We start from the raw sequence: 18,908 nt of genomic DNA, 5'->3' as shown, positions 1-18,908 counted from the left end.
AGACAAGGTGAAGAAGAATCCCAAGGGATCCTACAGATATGTTAAGGGCAAAAGGATTGCAGGACTGCAAGGAAGAAAATTGGTCCTTTGGAAGATCAGAATGGTAATCCATGTATGGACCCAAAATAGATGGGAGAGATCTTAATTTTCTTTTTTTGCATTTGTATTTTCTCAGGAGCTGGAGACAGAGACTACTTTACTTTATGCTTTATTGTCGCCAAACAATTGATACTAGAACATACAATCATCACAGCGATATTTGATTCTGCGCTTCCAGCTCCCTGGATTACAAATCAATAGTAAATATTAAAAATTTAAATTATAAATCATAAATAGAAAATAGAAAAATGGAAAGTAAGGTAGTGCAAAAAAAACCGAGAGGCAGGTCCGGATATTTGGAGGGTATGGCCCAGATCCAGGTCAGGATCCGTTCAGCAGTCTTATCACAGTTGGAAAGAAGCTGTTCCCAAATCTGGCCGTATGAGTCTTCAAGCTCCTGAGCCTTCTCCCAGAGGGAAGAGGGACAAAATGTGTGTTGGCTGGGTGGGTCGTGTCCTTGATTATCCTGGCAGCACTGCTCCGACAGTGTGCAGTGTAAAGTGAGTCCAAGGACGGAAGATTTGCCTCTCTTCTATAGTCCAAGGACTACAGAAGAGAGGCAAAGCAAAATCAACTATATGGACCCCATACAGATTAGACATTAGAGATTAGAGTTTGTTTGCTATCCTGAGGCAAATCAGGGTGGATAAATCCCCACGGCCTGACAAGGTGTTCTTTTGGACCCTACAGGGTGCAAGTGCAGAAATTGCTGGGGACCTAGCAGCGATATTTAATTCAACTTTAGCTACAGCATAAATAACAGAAGATTGGAGGATAGCAATGTTGTTTCACTTTTTAAGTAAGGCTCTAAAAATCAACCAGGAAATTACAAGCCAGTTAGTTTGACATCAATTGGGGGAAAGTTATTGGAAGGTATTCAAAGGAACCGGATTTATAAGTATTTGGATAGACATGGACTGGTTAAGGATAGTCAGCATGGCTTAATGTATGGTAGATAATGTCCAACCAATCTTACAGAGTTTTTCAAGGACGTTACAGGAAAATGGATGAAAGCATGGCAGTAGGTGTTACCTACATGGACTCTAACAGGGCTTTTGACAAGGAGCAACATGGGAGATTGATCAAGGTGGTTCAGTCACTCGGCATTCAATATGAGGTAGAAAATTGGATTAGACATTGGCTTTGTGGGGGAAACCAGAGTGGTTGTAGATGGTTGTCTTTGCAGACCTGTGACTATTGGAGTGCATTATTGTGACCAATGAAAGGATATCTTAAGAGCGAAAAAGCAATTCTGATTGATGTTAGAGATGGAATCAGACACACATTAGCTGTGGCAGGGTTTGAGAGCTATTAATTCCTACAAGATGAAACCTAGGTGGTTGTCTCTTGGACTGTAGGCCTTTGACTAGTGGAGTACTACAGGAATTGGTGCTCGGTCTGTTGATGTTTGTTACCTTTGTCAGTGATCTGGGTGATAATGTGGTTAACTCAATCAGCATATTTGCAGTTGACACCAAGATTGGGGGTGTAGTGCAGTGGTCCCCAACCACCGGGCTGCAAAGCATGTGCTACCGGGCTGCGAGGAAACAATATGAGTCAACTGCACCTTTTCTCATTCCCTGTCATGCCCACTGTTGAACTTGAACGCACGCGAGGACATCAGTCAGTCATTAACCTACAACTACTCAATGAGTAAAAAACAAACGTCGCTTGAGAGTTTCTTTGGAAGAGATGGTAAGGGGACATAAAAGGCCTAACGACGATGATAACGCAGACAGCTGAGGCCGATACTGCAAAAAAAACTTATTTATATACACACATTCTTTCTCTCTCTTTCCTTTTTCTCCCTCTGTCCCCCTCACTATACCCCTTGCCCATCCTCTGGGTTTCCCCCCCCTCCCTTGTCTTTCTCCCTGGGCCTCCTGTCCCATGGTTCTCTCATATCCCCTTTGCCAATCACCTGTCCAGCTCTTGGATCCATCCCTCCCTCTCCTGTCTTCTGCTGTCATTTTGGACCTCCCCCTCCCCCTCCCACTTTCAAATCTCTTACTAACTCTTCCTTCAGTTAGTCCTGATGAAGGGTCTCGGCCTGAAACATCAACTATACCTCTTCCTAGAGATGCTGCCTGGCCTGCTGCGTTCACCAGCAACTTTGATGTGTGTTGCTTGAATTTCCAGCATCTGCAGAATTCCTGTTGCTGGCAGATAAAGTGTCTGCTTTCACAGTCAAACTGGAACTGTGGGGACGGTGAGTGGACAGGGGCATATTTAACGTGTTCCCAACATTAGCTGGGAATTTGGGAGAGACTGAGGCTCACAGCTGGTGTGCAAACACATATCTTCGCTGTCGACACAATTCACGCATTACTTCCCAACCGCAAATGACCCAAGATGTGCAAGGGAATGGGTCCATGACCCATTTGTGAATGTCCCTGGTGAATCATCCATGTCAGCGCGGGAAGAAGATCAACTCCTCGAGCTTGCAAATGACGGTGGGCTGAAAAGTATGTTTGACATAACATCTCTGCCAGCATTCTGGATCAAAGTCAAGGCTGAATATCCTGAGATAGCCACAAAAGCATTGAAAACATTGCTTCCATTTCCAACATCATTTCTCTGTGAAGCGTAGTTTTTTGCAACGAATGCAACGCAAACTAAATTGCGGAATAGACTGGACATAAGGAACCCCCTTATGACTTATAATTGACTTATCACTATATTCATGTGAGGAAAATATGCTCTGTGTGTTTAATATTAAATTTGTTGGATAAACCCTTTTAGAAACAAAACTGAGTGTGTTAGCCACTGATAAGTGACTTATAGTTGACTTATCACCTATATTTTGGTCGTGATTAACACCCCACCCCCCGGTCGGCCGGTCCACAAGAATATTGTCAATATTAAACCGGTCCATGGTGCAAAAATGGCTGGGGACCCCTGTTGTAGTGGACAGCGAGGAAGGCTATCATGGCTTGCAGCAGGATCGAGACTAGCTGGAAAAAGGCAGATGGAATTTAATGCAGACAGGTACAAGGTGTGGCATGTCAGTAGGACCAATTTTGGTCTCATACAGTGAACGGGAGGGCACTAAGGAGTGTGGTAGAGCAAAGGGATCTGAGAATATAGGTCCATAATTCATTGAATGAGGCAGCACATGTAGATAAGAGTTGTAAAAAAAGCTTTTGACAAATTGTCCCTCATAAATCAAAATATTGAAGACATGAGATGGGATGCTATGTTGAAGTTGTACAGTATAAGACATTTCTCCCACAAAGCCACTATCTAATCCAATTTACTACCTCATCTTGAATGCCAAGCGACTGAACCATCTTGACTCCTATGTGGCTCCTTGTCAAATTAAGGGTGAAAGGTGAAAATTTTAAGGGGAACATGAGTGGATATTTCTTCACTCATTGGGTCATGTAAGTGTGGAATGAGCTGCCAGCACAAGTGGTGCATGTGAGCTCATTTTCAATGTTTAAATGAAGTTTAGATAGATACAGGGATGGTAGGGGTATGGAGGGCTATAACCCCTGTGCAGGTTGATAGGAGTAGCCAGTTTAAATGCTTTTGAAAAGAACTAGATGGGCTGAAGGGCCTGTTTCTGCGCTGTACTTCTCTATGACTGACTCGATGTGGCCTAACAGAGTTTTATAAAGATGCAAGGCATACAGTATAATTTTAAGAAGTATCAATGAGTCATGGGGAGATACCACAGTAAAATAAGCACTTCAGTCCACAACGCTTCGGATGCCAATATAGCATGTTTCATGGGATGTGGGGGAAACCACAGTATCCCAGAGAAAACCCAAGAAATCACATAGAGAACGTGAAAACTCCACCCAGACGATACCCAAAGTCAGGTCTCTGACCTCATGAGGCAACAGGCTCCAATACTGTGAAGTGCTTGGTGGCCCTCTCAGTCTGTACTTGCATTACTAATGAATGTACATGTGCTCACATGTACACACAGTCACACACCCGCTTCCCAAAGTGTGAACCCAGACACACACACACACACACACACACACACAATACTGTGCAAAAGTCTTAGGCGCATGTAAAAAATTCTGTAGAGCAAAGATGCTTTCAAAAATAATGAACTAAAAAGTTTCTAAATATCAAAATAATTGCTATAAGGAGCAGTAAACACTAAATCAAGTCAATATTTGGAGTATTGCCCTTTGGCTTGAAAAATGCACTAATTCTCTTACGTACACTGTCTTGCGGTTTTATAAAAAAAATTGACTGGGAGGTTGTTGCAAGTGTCTTGGAGAACTTGACAGAGTCTTGCTTACTTCTGTCTCTCCAGGTAATCTCAGATAGCCTCTTTGATGAAACCATCAGACCATATGACATAGGACCAGAATTAGGCCATTCAGCCCATTGAGTCTGTTCTGCCATTCCATCATGGCTGATCCTGGATCCCACTCAACCCCATCTCACCGTATCCTCTGATGCGCTGACTGATCAGGAAACAATTAACTTCCACCTTAAATGTATGCATAGACTTGGCCTCCACCGCAGTCTGGGGCACAGCAGTCCACAGATTCACTACTCTCTGGCTAAAAATAATTCCTCCTTGCTACTGTTCTAAAGGGTCACCCTTCAATTCTGAGGCTGTGCCCTCTAGTTGTGGATACCTCCACCAGAGGAAACATCGTCTCCATATCTACCTTATCTAGTCCTTTCCACATTCGGTAGGTTTCAATGAGATTGCTCCGCATTCTTACAAATTCCAATGAGTACAGGCTAAAACTGCCAAACACTCCTCATATTTTAATCCCTTCATTCCTGGAATCATCCTTGTGAACCTCTTAGAAAACATAGAAAACCTACAGCACAATACAGCCCCTTCGGCCCACAAAGTTGTGCAGAACATGTCCCTACCTTAAAAATTACTAGGCTTACCCATAGCCTTCGATTTTTCTAAGCTCCATGTACCTCTTCTGGAATCTCTCCAATAACAACACATCTTTTTTGTGATATGGGGCCCAAAACAGTTGACAATACTCCAAGTGTGGCCTGACTAGTGTCTTAAAGGCTCAGCATTATCTCCTTGCTTTTATATTTTATTCCCCTTGAAATAAATACCCGAGATTGGGTAAAATACATTTACAGAAAGCCAAGAGAGATGGAGGTCTAGCATTACCTAACTTTAGATTCTATTATTGGGCAATTAATATTCGACATATGAAATTTTGGTTACTTGACCAAGATACACTATCCATTCCTAAATGGGTAGTATTGGAATTACAATCTGCTCAGGGCTATGCACTTGGCTCTATCTTAGGTTCCTCTCTTCCTTTTGATTTGAAACGCCTCAAACTGGTCTCTAACCTGATAGTTAAGTATACCTTGCGTATTTGGTTTCAATTCAGAAAATTTTTTGATCTCAACCAATTTGGGTTAGCGATCCCTATTTTAGGTAACATATTTTTTCCTCCCTCTTTCACGGATCGTGCGTTTCAAATTTGGAAGACTAAGGGTATTTCACGGTTTTTGGATTTATTTTTAGATGGTTCCCTTATGTCTTTTGAACAATTATCTAATAAATATAATTTACCAAGAATACATTTTTTTAGATATCTCCAAGTTAGAAATTTCCTAAGTACTATACTCTCTTCCTTTCCGACGCTACCTCCTACATATATTTTAGATACTATAATTAACCTTAATCCATATCAGAAAGGTGTAACGGCTATTATTTATAATATTATTATGAAACTTAGGAAAGCTCCATTTGATAAGATTAAGTCAGATTGGGAACAAGAATTGGGTTCTATTATTTCCGTGGATGACTGGGGGCAGATTTTACAATTAGTCAATACTTCCTCTATCTGTGCTAAACATTCCCCAATTCAATTTAAAGTTGTTCATAGAGCACATATGTCCAAAGATAAATTAGCTCGTTTCTATTCTCATATTAATCCTTTTTGTGATAGATGTCCGGGGCAGATAGCCTCTTTAACTCATATGTTTTGGTCTTGTCCTACTCTGGAAACTTTTTGGAGAGACATTTTTAATATTATCTCCAAGGTATTGAATATAGATATCTCTCCTCATCCTATTACTGCTATCTTTGGAGTACCTAAAATTTCCAGTAATCTTTCCCCTTCAGCCCGTAGAATGATTGCATTTCTTACTTTAATGGCGAAAAGATGTATCTTACAACATTGGAAAGAGCCTAATGCTCCAACTCCCTTTTTTTGGTTTTCCCAGATGATATTATGCTTAAATTTGGAGAAAATTAGAAGTAATCTTTATGATTCCTCACTTAAATTTGAACAGACCTGGAGATCTTTTATTCAATATTTTCATTTAATGTAATTTTTTTCTCTTTTGTTTCATATTTATATTCCCTTCTTGCCTTTTTTTTTTAACTGCTTTTAATGGAGGTCGGGTTTGAGGATGTGATTTTAAGTTCTTTAACTCTACCTGTTTCCAAGTTAGCCCATTGCTTTGCTTTGCTTTTAGTTTAGCTGCACGGTGGGTTTTTTTTTGGGGTCTTGTTTTGGGGTTTTTTTTCCTTTTCTCTATTGATATATATATATAAATCAATATACTTTTTTTACCATATTATTTTATGTTTAAATTGCACTGTTTGTATCAATTTTTTCTTCTGTATTAATATCTCCTGTAATTTCTAACAGTGTATTAGTGCCTTTATGGTTTACCCTTTGTATACTTATTCAATAAAAAGATTTAAAAAGAAATAAATGCAACATTGCATTTACCTTCTTTATCACAGACTCAACCTGTACATTAACCTTCTGGGAGTCTTATACAATGACTCCTAAGCTCCTCTGAACCTCTGATGTTTGAATCTTCTCCCCATTTAGATAATAACCTGCACTTTTGTTCCTTTTACCAAAATGCGTTATCGTACAGCTCCCAACACTGTATTCCATCGGCCACTTCTTTGCCCATTTTTTCAATTTGTCTAAGTCCTGCTGCAATTGCATTGCTTCCTCAGCACTACCTACCCCTCCAACTACCTTCGTATCATCCACAAATTTTGCCAGAAAGCCATCAATTCCATTATTCAAATAATTATCAAACAATGTGAAATGTATCGGTCTCAATACTGACCCACAAGCCACTGGCAGCCAACCAGAAAAGACCCCTTTAACTCCTACTTGCTGCCTCCTGTCTATTAGCCATTCCATTATCCTGAAATGCCATAGGAATTTATCCTGTTAAGCAGCCTCATGTGTGGCACCTTAAAAAATGCCTTCAGAAAATCCAAGTAAATGATATCCACTTCCTCTCCTTTGTCCACTCTGCTTGTTACTTCCTCGAAGAACTCTAACAGATGTGTCAGGCAAGATTTCCCTTAACAGAAACCATGCTGACTTTAACTTACTTTACTATTTGTCTCCAAGTACTCCAAAACTTCATCCTTAATAATGGACTCCATCACTTGCCCAACCACTCAGGTTAGGCTAACTGCCTTACTTTTGCCTTCCTCCTTTCTTAAAGAGTGGAGTGATATTTGCAATCTTCCAGTCCTCTGGGACCATGACAGAATCAAGAGATTCTTGAAAGATCATGACCAAAGCATCCTTCATCTCTTCAGTTACCTCTCTCAGGACTCTGGGCTGGAGTCCAGCTGGCCATGTGACTTATCCGCCTTAAGACCTTTGAGTTAGCCTAATGCTTTTCCCTTTCTAATAGCAATGGCACTCACTCCTGCTCCTTGACACTTACGGACCTCTGGCACACTGCTATTGTCTTCCACAGTGATGACAGATGCAAAGTACCTATTAAGTTCATCCGCCATTTCTTTGTCCCCCATTACTACCTCACCAGTATCATTTTCCAGTGGTCTAATATCAACTCTCACCTCTCTTTTACTCTTTTTATAACTGAATATTATTGGCTAGTCTGCCCTCAGATTTAATCTTTTCCCTCAGATTTTTCAGTTGCCTTTTTGTTGGATTTTAAAAGCTTCCTAATCATCCAACTTCCCATTCACTTTTGCTACCTTATATGCCTTTTCCTTAGCTTTTATGCAGTCCTTAATTTCCTTTGTCAGCAACGGTTGCCTACCTCTGCCATTTGAGAACAACTTCTTCTGTGGGACATAATCTGTCCTGCACCTTGTGAACTATTCCCAGAAACTTCAGCCATCTCTGCTCTGCTGACATCCCCGCCGGTGTCCCCCACCAATCCACCTGGGCAAGCTCCTCTCTCATGCCTCTGTAATTCCCTTTATTCCATTGCGATACTGATACATATGACTTATGCAGTATGAATTCAGTCATATTATAATCACTGCCTCCTTAGGGTTTGTTTACGTTAAACTCCCTAAGAAGATTTGGGTAACTACACAACTTTCAATTTAAGATAGCCCTTCCTGGAGACGCCTCATGCACACACTGCTCTAGAAAGCCATCTCATAGGCATTCAGCAAACTCCCTCTTGCGATCTGACAACAACCAGATTTTCCCAATCTCTTTGCATATTAAAATCTCCCATTATAATGTGTCATTACCCTTATTACATGCCTTTTCCAGTTCACTTTGTAATCTTAACTCCACATTTTGGCTACTATTTGGAGGCCTATATGTAATTCCCAGAAGGGTTTTTTACCCTTGCAGTTTCTTAACTTCACTCACAAAGGTTTAGCATTCTCGATGTCAACTCTTTCTAAAGATCTAATTCCATCTCTTACCGACAGAGCCACACACCACCTATGCCTTCCTGCCTGTCCTTTCAATACAAAGTATATCCTTTGATGTTAAGCTCCCAACAATGGCCTTCTTTCAGCCAAGTCTCACTGATGCCCAGAACATCATACCGACTAATCTGTAATTGCCCCACGAGTTCATCCACATTATTCCGAATGCTACACGCATTTAAATACAGCACCTTCTGTCCTGCATTCTTTGTCCTTTTAAATTTTGCCTCTGTGGTACAATTTAACGCTTTGCTCTGTCTGCATTTGTACCCAATCATTGGCTTGTCCTTCCTTACATTCATATTACATATTACATCATCTACTTGTAAACCTACTGGCTCATCCTCAGCTCTATCATACTGATTCCCATCCCCTACAATTTTAGTTCAAACTACTCCCAAAAACGAGTAAATCTGCCCACAAGAATATTAATACCCCATGGATTAAAGTGCAACTCCTCCTTACCTGCCCCAAAAGAGGTCCCAATTATCCAAAAACCTGCCCTGGCCCCTGATATTGAGGTTAGGGCTCTGTGGACTCCATACCATCTGAAACTACATAAAAATCTAGGGTGCCTAAGATTTTTGCACAGTACTGCGCACAAAGTCTCACACACACACTAACATGAATGCTGTACTCGATTGAGGATGTAACTAGTAGAGTGGATAGGGGAGAACCAGTGGATGTGGTATATTTGGATTTTCAAAAGGCTTTTGACAAGGTCCCACACAGGAGATTAGTGCGCAAACTTAAAGCACACGGTATTGGGGGTAAGGTATTGATGTGAATAGAGAATTGGTTGGAAGACAGGCAGCAAAGAGTGGGAATAAACGGGACCTTTTCAGAATGGCAGGCAGTGACTAGTGGGGTACCGCAAGGCTCAGTGCTGGGACCCCAGTTGTTTACAATATATATTAATGACTTGGATGAGGGAATTAAATGCAGCATCTCCAAGTTTGCGGATGACACGAAGCTGAGGGTAGAAACATAGAAACATAGAAAATAGGTGCAGGAATAGGCCATTCAGCCCTTCGAGCCTGCACCGCCATTCAGTTTGATCATGGCTGATCATCCAACTCAGAACCCTGCACCAGCCTTCCCTCCATACCCCCTGATCCCTTTAGCTACAAGGGCCATATCTAACTCCCTCTTAAATATAGCCAATGAACTGGCCTCAACTGTTTCCTGTGGCAGAGAATTCCACAGATTCACCACTCTCTGTGTGAAGAAGTTTTTCCTAATCTCAGTCCTAAAAGGCTTCCCCTTTATCCTCAAACTGTGACCCCTCGTTCTGGACCTCCCCAACATTGGGAACAATCTTCCTGCATCTAGCCTCTCCAATCCCTTTAGGATTTTATACGTTTCAATCAGTTCCCCCCTCAATCTTCTAAATTCCAACGAGTATAAGCCTAGTTCATCCAGTCTTTCATCATATGAAAGTCCTGCCATCCCAGGAATCAATCTGGTGAACCTTCTTTGTACTCCCTCTATGGAAAGGATGTCTTTCCTCAGATTAGGGGACCAAAACTGCACACAATACTCCAGGTGTGGTCTCACCAAGGCCTTGTACAACTGCAGTAGTACCTCCCTGCTCCTGTACTCGAATCCTCTTGCTATGAATGCCAACATACCATTCGCCTTTTTCACCGCCTGCTGTACCTGCATGCCCACTTTCAATGACTGGTGTATAATGACAGCCAGGTCTCGTTGCACCTCCCCTTTTCCTAATCGGCCACCATTCAGATAATAATCTGTTTTCCTGTTTTTGCCACCAAAGTGGATAACTTTACATTTATCCACATTAAATTTCATCTGCCATGAATTTGCCCACTCACCCAACCTATCCAAGTCACCCTGCATCCTCTTAGCATCCTCCTCACAGCTATGTCATTATACACCAGTCATTGAAAGTGGGCATGCAGGTACAGCAGGCGGTGAAAAAGGCGAACGGTATGCTGGCATTTATAGCGAGAGGATTCGAGTACAGGAGCAGGGAGGTACTACTGCAGTTGTACAAGGCCTTGGTGAGACCACACCTGGAGTATTGTGTGCAGTTTTGGTCCCCTAATCTGAGGAAAGACATCTTTGCCATAGAGGGAGTACAAAGAAGGTTCACCAGATTGATTCCTGGGATGGCAGGTCTTTCATATGAAGAAAGACTGGATGAACTGGGCTTGTACTCGTTGGAATTTAGAAGATTGAGGGGGGATCTGATTGAAACGTATAAGATCCTAAAGGGATTGGACAGGCTAGATGCGGGAAGATTGTTCCCGATGTTGGGGAGGTCTAGAACGAGGGGTCACAGTTTGAGGATAGAGGGGAAGCCTTTTAGGACCGAGGTTAGGAAAAACTTCTTCACACAGAGAGTGGTGAATCTGTGGAATTCTCTGCCACAGCAAACTGTTGAGGCCAGTTCATTAGCTATGTTTAAAAGGAAGTTAGATATGGCCCTTGTGGCTACAGGGGTCAGGGGGTATGGAGGGAAGGCTGGGTTCTGAGTTGGATGATCAGCCATGATCATAATAAATGGCGGTGCAGGCTCGAAGGGCCGAATGGCCTACTCCTGCACCTATTTTTCTATGTTTCTATGTTTCTATGTTTCTAACACTGCCGCCCAGCTTCGTGTCATCCGCAAACTTGGAGATGCTGCATTTAATTCCCTCATCCAAGTCATTAATATATATTGTAAACAACTGGGGTCCCAGCACTGAGCCTTGCGGTACCCCACTAGTCACTGCCTGCCATTCTGAAAAGGTCCCGTTTATTCCAACTCTTTGCTTCCTGTCTGCCAACCAATTCTCTATCCACATCAATACGTTACCCCCAATACCGTGTGCTTTAAGTTTGCACACTAATCTCCCGTGTGGGACCTTGTCAAAAGCCTAGGAATAGGATGCTCTGGAGGATGAACAAGTGGCTGAGGAACTGGTGTAGGGGGCAGGGTTTCAGATTTCAGGATCATTGGGACCTCTTCTGGGGCAGGTGGGACCTGTACAAGAGAGACGGATTACACTTGAACTACAGGGGAACCATTATCCTTTCAGAGAGGTTTGTTAGTGCTATTGGGGAGGCTTTAAACTAGATTTGCAGGGGGATGGGAACCAGAGTGCCAGAGCAAAATAAATGTTGAAAGTTCAAGCAAATCCGCTGATAGAAAGGTTGTGAGTAGTGGTAAAAATCTTCTGAGGTGTATATATTTCAATGCTAGGAGTATTGTGGGGAAGGTGGATGAGTTGAGGGCGTGGATTGACACGTGGAATTATGACGTTATAGCAATTAGTGAAACTTGGCTACAGGAGGGGCAAGACTGGCAACTTAATATTCCAGGGTCCCGATGTTTCAGATGTGATTGATGCAGAGGAATGAAAGGTGGGGGAGTAGCATTGCTTGTCAGGGAAAATATTACAGCAGTGCTCTGGCAGGACAGATTAGAGGGCTTGTCTACTGAGTCCTTATGGGTGGAGCTGAGAAACGGGAAAGGTATGGCCACATTAGTGGGATTGTATTACAGACCACCCAATAGTCAACGAGAATTGGAAGAGCAAATCTGCAGAGAGATAGCAGGCAACTGCAGGAAACATAAAGTTGTGGTGGTAGGGGATTTTAATTTTCCATACATTGATTGGTACTCCCATACTGTAAGGGGTCTAGATGGTTTAGAGTTTGTAAAATGTGTTCAGGAAAGTTTTCTAAATCAATATATAGAGGGACCAACTAGAGGGGATGCAATATTGGATCTCCTGTTAGGAAAGGAATTAGGGCAAGTGACGGATTGTAAGGGATAAAATTGGTCCTCTTGAAGATCAGAGTGGTCCGCTATGTACGGAACCAAAGGAAATGGGGGAGATCTTAAACAGGTTTTTTTGCTCTGTATTTACTAAGGAAACTGGCATGAAGTCTATGGAATTGAGGGAATCAAGCAGTGAGATCATGGAAACTGTACAGATTGAAAAGGAGGAGGTGCTTGCTGTCTTGAGGAAAATTAAATTGGATAAATCCCCGGGACCTGACAGAGTGTTCCCTCAGACCTTGAAGGAGACTAGTGTTGAAATTGCAGGGACCCTGGCAGAAATATTTAAAATGTCGCTGTCTACGGGTGAGGTGCCGGAGGATTGGAGAGTGGCTCATGTTGTTCCGTTGTTTAAAAAAGGATCGAAAAGTAATCCGGGAAATTATAGGCCGGTGAGCTTAACGTTGGTAGTGGGTAACTTACTGGAGGGAGTACTAAGAGACAGAATCTACAAGCATTTGGATAGACAGGGACTTATTAGGGAGAGTCAACATGGCTTTGTGCGTGGTTGGTCGTGTTTGACCAATCTATTGGAGTTTTTCGAGGAGGTTACCAGGAAAGTGGATGAAGGGAAGGCAGTGGATATTATCTACATGGATTTCAGTAAGGCCTTTGACAAGGTCCCGCATGGGAGGTTAGTTAGGAAAATTCAGTCGCTAGGTATACATGGAGAGGTGGTAAATTGGATTAGACATTGGCTCAATGGAAGAAGCCAAAGAGTGGTAGTAGAGAATTGCTTCTCTGAGTGGAGGCCTATGACTAGTGGTATGCCACAGGAATCAGTGCTGGGTCCATTGTTATTTGTCATCTATATCAATGATCTGGATGATAATGTGGTAAATTGGATCGGCAAATTTGCTGATGATACAAAGATTGGAGGTGTAGTAGACAGTGAGGAAGGTTTTCAGAGCCTGCAGAGGGACTTGGACCAGCTGGAAAAATGGACTGCAAAATGGCAGATTGAGTTTAATACAGACAAGTGTGAGATATTGCACGTTGGAAGGACAAACCAAGGTAGAACATACAGGGTTAATGGTAAGGCACTGAGGAGTGCAGTGGAACAGAGGGATCTAGGAATACAGATGCAAAGTTCCCTAAAAGTGGCGTCACAAGTAGATAGGGTCGTAAAGAGAGCTTTTGGTACGTTGGCCGTTTTTAATCAAAGTATTGAGTATAAGAGCTGGGATGTTATGATGAGGTTGTATAAGGCATTGGTGAGGCAGAATCTGGAGTATTGTGTTCAGTTTTGGTCACCAAATTACAGGAAGGATATAAATAAGGTTGAAAGAGTGCAGAGAAGGTTTACAAGGATGTTGCCGGGACTTGAGAAACTCATTACAGAGAAAGGTTGAATAGGTTAGGACTTTATTCCCTGGAGCATAGAAGAATGAGGGGAGATTTGATAGAGGTATATCAAATTATGATGGGTATAGATAGAGTGAATGCAAGCAGGCTTTTTCCACTGAGGCAAGGGGAGAATAAAACCAGAGGACATGGGTTAAGGGTGAGGGGGGAAAAGTTTAAAGGGAACATTAGTGGGGGCTTCTTTACACAGAGAGTGGTGGGAGTATGGAATGAGCTGCCGATGAGGTGGTAAATGCGGGTTCTTTTTTAACATTTAAGAATAAATTGGACAGATACATGGATGGGAGGTGTATGGAGGGATATGGTCCGTGTGCGGGTCAGTGGGACTAGGCAGAAAATGGTTTGGCACAGCCAAGAAGGGCCAAAAGGCCTGTTTCTGTGCTGTAGTTTCTATGGTTTCTATGGTTGCTATGGGCGGCAGTGTTAGCTGCGAGGAGGATGCTAAGAGGATGCAGGATGACTTGGATAGGTTAGGTGAGTGGGCAAATTCATGGCAGATACAATTTAATATGGATAAATGTGAGGTTATCCACTTTGGTGGCAAAAACAGGAAAACAGATTATTATCTGAATGGTGGCCGATTAGGAAAAGGGGAGGTGCAACGAGACCTGGGTGTCATCATACACCAGTCATTGAAAGTGGGCATGCAGATACAGCAGGCAGTGAAAAAGGCGAATAGTATGCTGGCATTTATAGCGAGAGGATTCGAGTACAGGAGCAGGGAGGTACTACTGCAGTTGTACAAGGCCTTGGTGAGACCACACCTGGAGTATTGTGTGCAGTTTTGGTCCCCTAATCTGAGGAAAGACATTGTTGCCATAGAGGGAGTACAAAGAAGGTTCACCAGATTGATTCCTGGAATGGCAGGACTTTCATATGATGAAAGACTGGATCAACTAGGCTTATACTCATTGGAATTTAGAAGATTGAGGGGGGGATCTTATTGAAACGTATAAAATCCTAAAGGGATTGGACAGGCTAGATGCAGGAAGATTGTTCCCGATGTTGGGGAGGTCCAGAACGAGGGATCACAGTTTGAGGATAAAGGGGAAGCCTTTTAGGACCGAGATTAGGAAAAACTTTTTCACACAGAGAGTGGTGAATCTCTGGAATTCTCTGCCACAGGAAACAGTTGAGGCCAGTTCATTGGCCATATTTAAGAGGGAGTTAGATATGGCCCTTGTGGCTAAAGGGATCAGGGGCTATGGAGGGAAGGCTGGTACAGGGTTCTGAGTTGGATCATTAGCCATGATCATACTGAATGGTGATGCAGGCTCGAAGGACCGAATGGCCTACTCCTGCATCTATTTTCTATGTTTCTATGTTTCTATCTCTCAAACACATAAGTTTCAAACAGTCGTGGACTCATCAAGGGTACGTCTCTCCACCATCGGTAGTATCTACAGGAAGCAACATCCATCATCAAGGATTCCCACCATAAAGGCCACGCCATTTTTTCTCAGCTACCATCGGGCACCATGTAGCGAAATGGGAAAGGTTTCACTGCTAATGGAATGGTTTCTCTGTCGTGCAGTGTTTGGGTTATGACTAGACATAACGGGGGCTTTGTCATGTGCGCTGGCCAATGAGGGGAGGTGTTTTCTTTCTTGTGTGCCCGAGAAGTTTTGTGGTCTTTTGTTCGGCGGGAGATGGAGAGAGAAGATGCCAGAACCGGGACTGCAGGACGGGGTGGACTTGAAATGGGGCCGGGAGTCGGCGACGACATCGATGGAGAAAGAACAGACCGGGAAATAGTGAGCTCCAAAGTTGCCGCATTAGACTGTATCACGAGAATGGGCCCTTTTTCTTTCTTTTTTGTTTTCTTTACTAAACCTATACTCAAATTAAGAATTATAAACTCAATCATTTAATTGTATATTGTGTACTGTTTGTTATTTCGGGGTACTGATTTGTAACAGGGGACACATCGCGCAACCTCCACCCAAACAAGGTTTCTCCAGTTTGGTCGGGCCGGAGGCTGTCTTGCCCTAGATTAAGCCGCTAACCGAACCTGAGTTTACACACACATGAAGTCCCACACCAGCAGGTTCTAGAATAGCTACTTCCCTTCAACCATTTGGTTCTTGAACCACCCTGCACAGCTCCTCAAAATGGCCCGAAGGATCACTGGGGACCCGAGTCACCCCAACCACAACCTGTCAGCTCATCTGTCGAACATCGCACAGTGCACATTTAGACAGAGACGTAACGTAAATATTTTTACTTGTCCTGTATATTAAGGATGTAAGTAATAAAGTCCATTCAATTCAAATTAAATTCAAAGTATCACAACACCTTGACCAATCGGACCACTGACCACTCCACACTTCAATGGACTTTGTTTTTTTTAATTCTTGTTCTAATTGTGGGTTTTTTCTCTCTTGCAAAATTGTATATCATTTATGTTCATGGGTTTCTTTTAATATTGCCCACCGGACACGATGTACCTGGGAAGTTTTTCATTGCACTCGTGCCTAAGTACACTTTTACATGACATAAACTCGACTTTTCGATTTACACCCGGACAGACACAAATCACAAATGTTCAAGCTCACACATTCATGCACAAAACAAACACGCACACAGTTGGGTGGAAGAACCAGCTTTCGTGCCATAAGACTATATACTCCGAAGCAAATAACACTGCCACAACTCCTTTAATTCCTTCTTTTCCCAGAGCTTTCCTTACTCGTGAATCTGTCGTTTTTAAACTCTGCGAATACTAACCGGAAATGCCTTCTCGGGAGAGCTGGAATCATTTTGAGTCTCATCATCTGCGGGAGAGAGAAATTTTACAGCGATAACAACCTGATTATTCGATTCAGTTTAAGGATATTAATTGCGTAACATATCAAATGTAAAAACTATGCCAAAGAATTACAAAGAACCAAAGTTCATCTTGGAAAAGGAAGGTGAATTATTCAGACGTTCAGCTTACCTTCTTTTTTCTTTATCATTTTGCGACAGAGTTTGGAAAAGTTTACGAAGAGAAGTTGCAGACACTTCTCTCTCCCCGCCTTTCAGAAATACGTCTGTTTTTGGGATCACGTTTTGTTTTGCCTCTTGTTAATGTTTTACTTCTCTATTCACAGTCGACGGAAGGAGGGTGGAAATCACGCGTGGACGAGTCTTTGGATATTTGAATTATTATTGTATGCATTGAAACACGCACACACTTCTTTACTGACTGCGCGCGTATGTGTGAGAGTGTGAGAGAGAGGGGGGGAGGGAGAGAGGGAGGAAGGGAGGGGGTGGGGGAAGAGAGACTGGCTTGTAGCAAAGCCGTGCGTGCGTTTTCAATTCTGTATCTGAACTTCCGGGAAATTGGCATCCTGTAACACTGACCCCGTTCATTAAGTCATCTTCTATAAGAGTCTCTTAATTATCTCTACCTGTGCGAGTGCTTATCATGCACTTACCAATGTCTGTGTAAACAAACCTACCTCTGACATCGCCGTTATAATCACCTTAAAAGTGTGTCCTCTGGTCTTAGCTATTGCCGTCCTGGGGGAGAAGAAAACCCTGTGCTGTTCGCTCGATCTATGCCCCGTATCTTAAGCACCTCTATCAAGTCACCTCTCTCTAGTTTGCCCAACCTTTACACCCAATGTGCAGGACATAGGAAACTAGGTGACAGTCTGGAGGGTGAAAGGGATTGAACACCCAGCGCTGAGTACCCGCGGCCACCCCTCTCAACAGCAGGTGGACACTTTGGATACCTGGGGAGGATGACCTAGCAGAGGGAAGTCACAGTGGTCAGTTCTCTGGCACAGAGTCTGGATCTGTCACTCAGAAGGGAAGCGGGGAGAAGAGGCACGCTGTGGAGATAGAGGATTTGTTAGTTAGGGGAACCGAAAGGAGCTTCTGCGGGCAAGAATGAGATTCCTGGATGGTATGAAGCAACACACATCAAAGTTGCTGGTGAACGCAGCAGGCCAGGCAGCATCTCTAGGAGGAGGTACAGTCGACGTTTCAGGCTGAGACCCTTCGTCAGGACTAACTGAAGGAAGAGCTAGTAAGAGATTTAAAAGTGGGAGGGGGAGGGGGAGATCCAAAATGATAGGAGAAGACAGGAGGGGGAGGGATGGAGCCAAGAGCTGGACAGGTGATTGGCAAAAGGGGTATGAGAGGATCATGGGACAGGAGGCCCAGGGAGAAGGAAAAGGGGGAGGGGGGAAAAACCCAGAGGATGGGCAAGGGGTATAGTCAGAGGGACGGAGGGAGAAAAAGGAGAGTGAGAGAAAGAATGCGTGAGGCAAAAGGGATATGAGAGGATCATGGGGCAAAAGAGGATATATATCACCTGTCCAGCTCTTGGCTCCATCCCTCCCCCTCCTGTCTTCTCCTATCATTTTGGATCTGCCCCGCCCCCTCCCACTTTTAAATCTCTTACTAGCTCTTTCTTCAATTAGTCCTGACGAAGGGTCTCGGCCTGAAACGTCGACTATACCTCTTCCTAGAGATGCTGCCTGGCCTGCTGTGTTCACCAGCAACTTTGATGTGTGTTGCTTGAATTTCCAGCATCTGCAGAGTTCCTCGTGTTTGCGTTCCTGGATGGTATGTTGCCTCCCTGGTGCCAGGGTCCTGAACATCTCAGATCGAGTCCTCAACATTCTTTAGGGGGAGGGGGAGCAGCCAGAGGTCATGGGCCATATAGTTAGGAAGAGGGACAATGTTCTGCAAAGTGAGCCAGAAAGTTAGGTGTTAAGTTAAAGGGCAGGACTTCCATGGTTGTGATCTCTGGATTTCTACCTTTACCCCATGCTGGTAAGGCCAGAAATAGGAAGATCATACATGCCTAAGGAGCTAGTGTAGGAGGGATGACTTCAGATTTCTGGACCATTGGGCTTTCTTCCACCAAGGATGGGAACCTATACACAAGAAACAACAGGAATTCTGCAGATGCTGGAAATTCAAGCAACATACATCAAAGTTGCTGGTGAACGCAGCAGGCCAAGCAGCATCTATAGGAAGAGGTGCAGTCGACGTTTCAGGCCGAGACCCTTCGTC

The 18,908-nt window shown here is 43.3% G+C and overlaps 1 protein-coding gene across 3 annotated transcripts in view; it reads right to left on the bottom strand.

Annotated features, from left to right (window-relative positions):
• The window catches only part of slc15a2 (solute carrier family 15 member 2), a 243,672-nt gene extending 226,544 nt beyond the window's left edge, over positions 1-17,128 (bottom strand). For all 3 annotated transcript variants that reach the window (XM_063052514.1, XM_063052516.1, XM_063052515.1), the window contains exons 1-2: positions 16,837-17,128; positions 16,626-16,672 (exon numbers count right to left, since the gene is read on the bottom strand). In XM_063052514.1, the coding sequence (XP_062908584.1) occupies positions 16,626-16,672; positions 16,837-16,855 (66 nt within the window). In that variant the 5' untranslated portion in view covers positions 16,856-17,128. The remainder of the gene's footprint in view (positions 1-16,625; positions 16,673-16,836) is intronic.
• Between the last annotated feature and the right edge of the window lie 1,780 nt (positions 17,129-18,908).

This window comes from Mobula hypostoma, chromosome 6 (genome assembly GCF_963921235.1).
Source record: "Mobula hypostoma chromosome 6, sMobHyp1.1, whole genome shotgun sequence".
Classification (NCBI taxonomy): domain Eukaryota; kingdom Metazoa; phylum Chordata; class Chondrichthyes; order Myliobatiformes; family Myliobatidae; genus Mobula; species Mobula hypostoma.
Note: the sequence above shows the minus strand (reverse complement) of the source record. Positions and strands in the feature narration are given on the sequence as shown.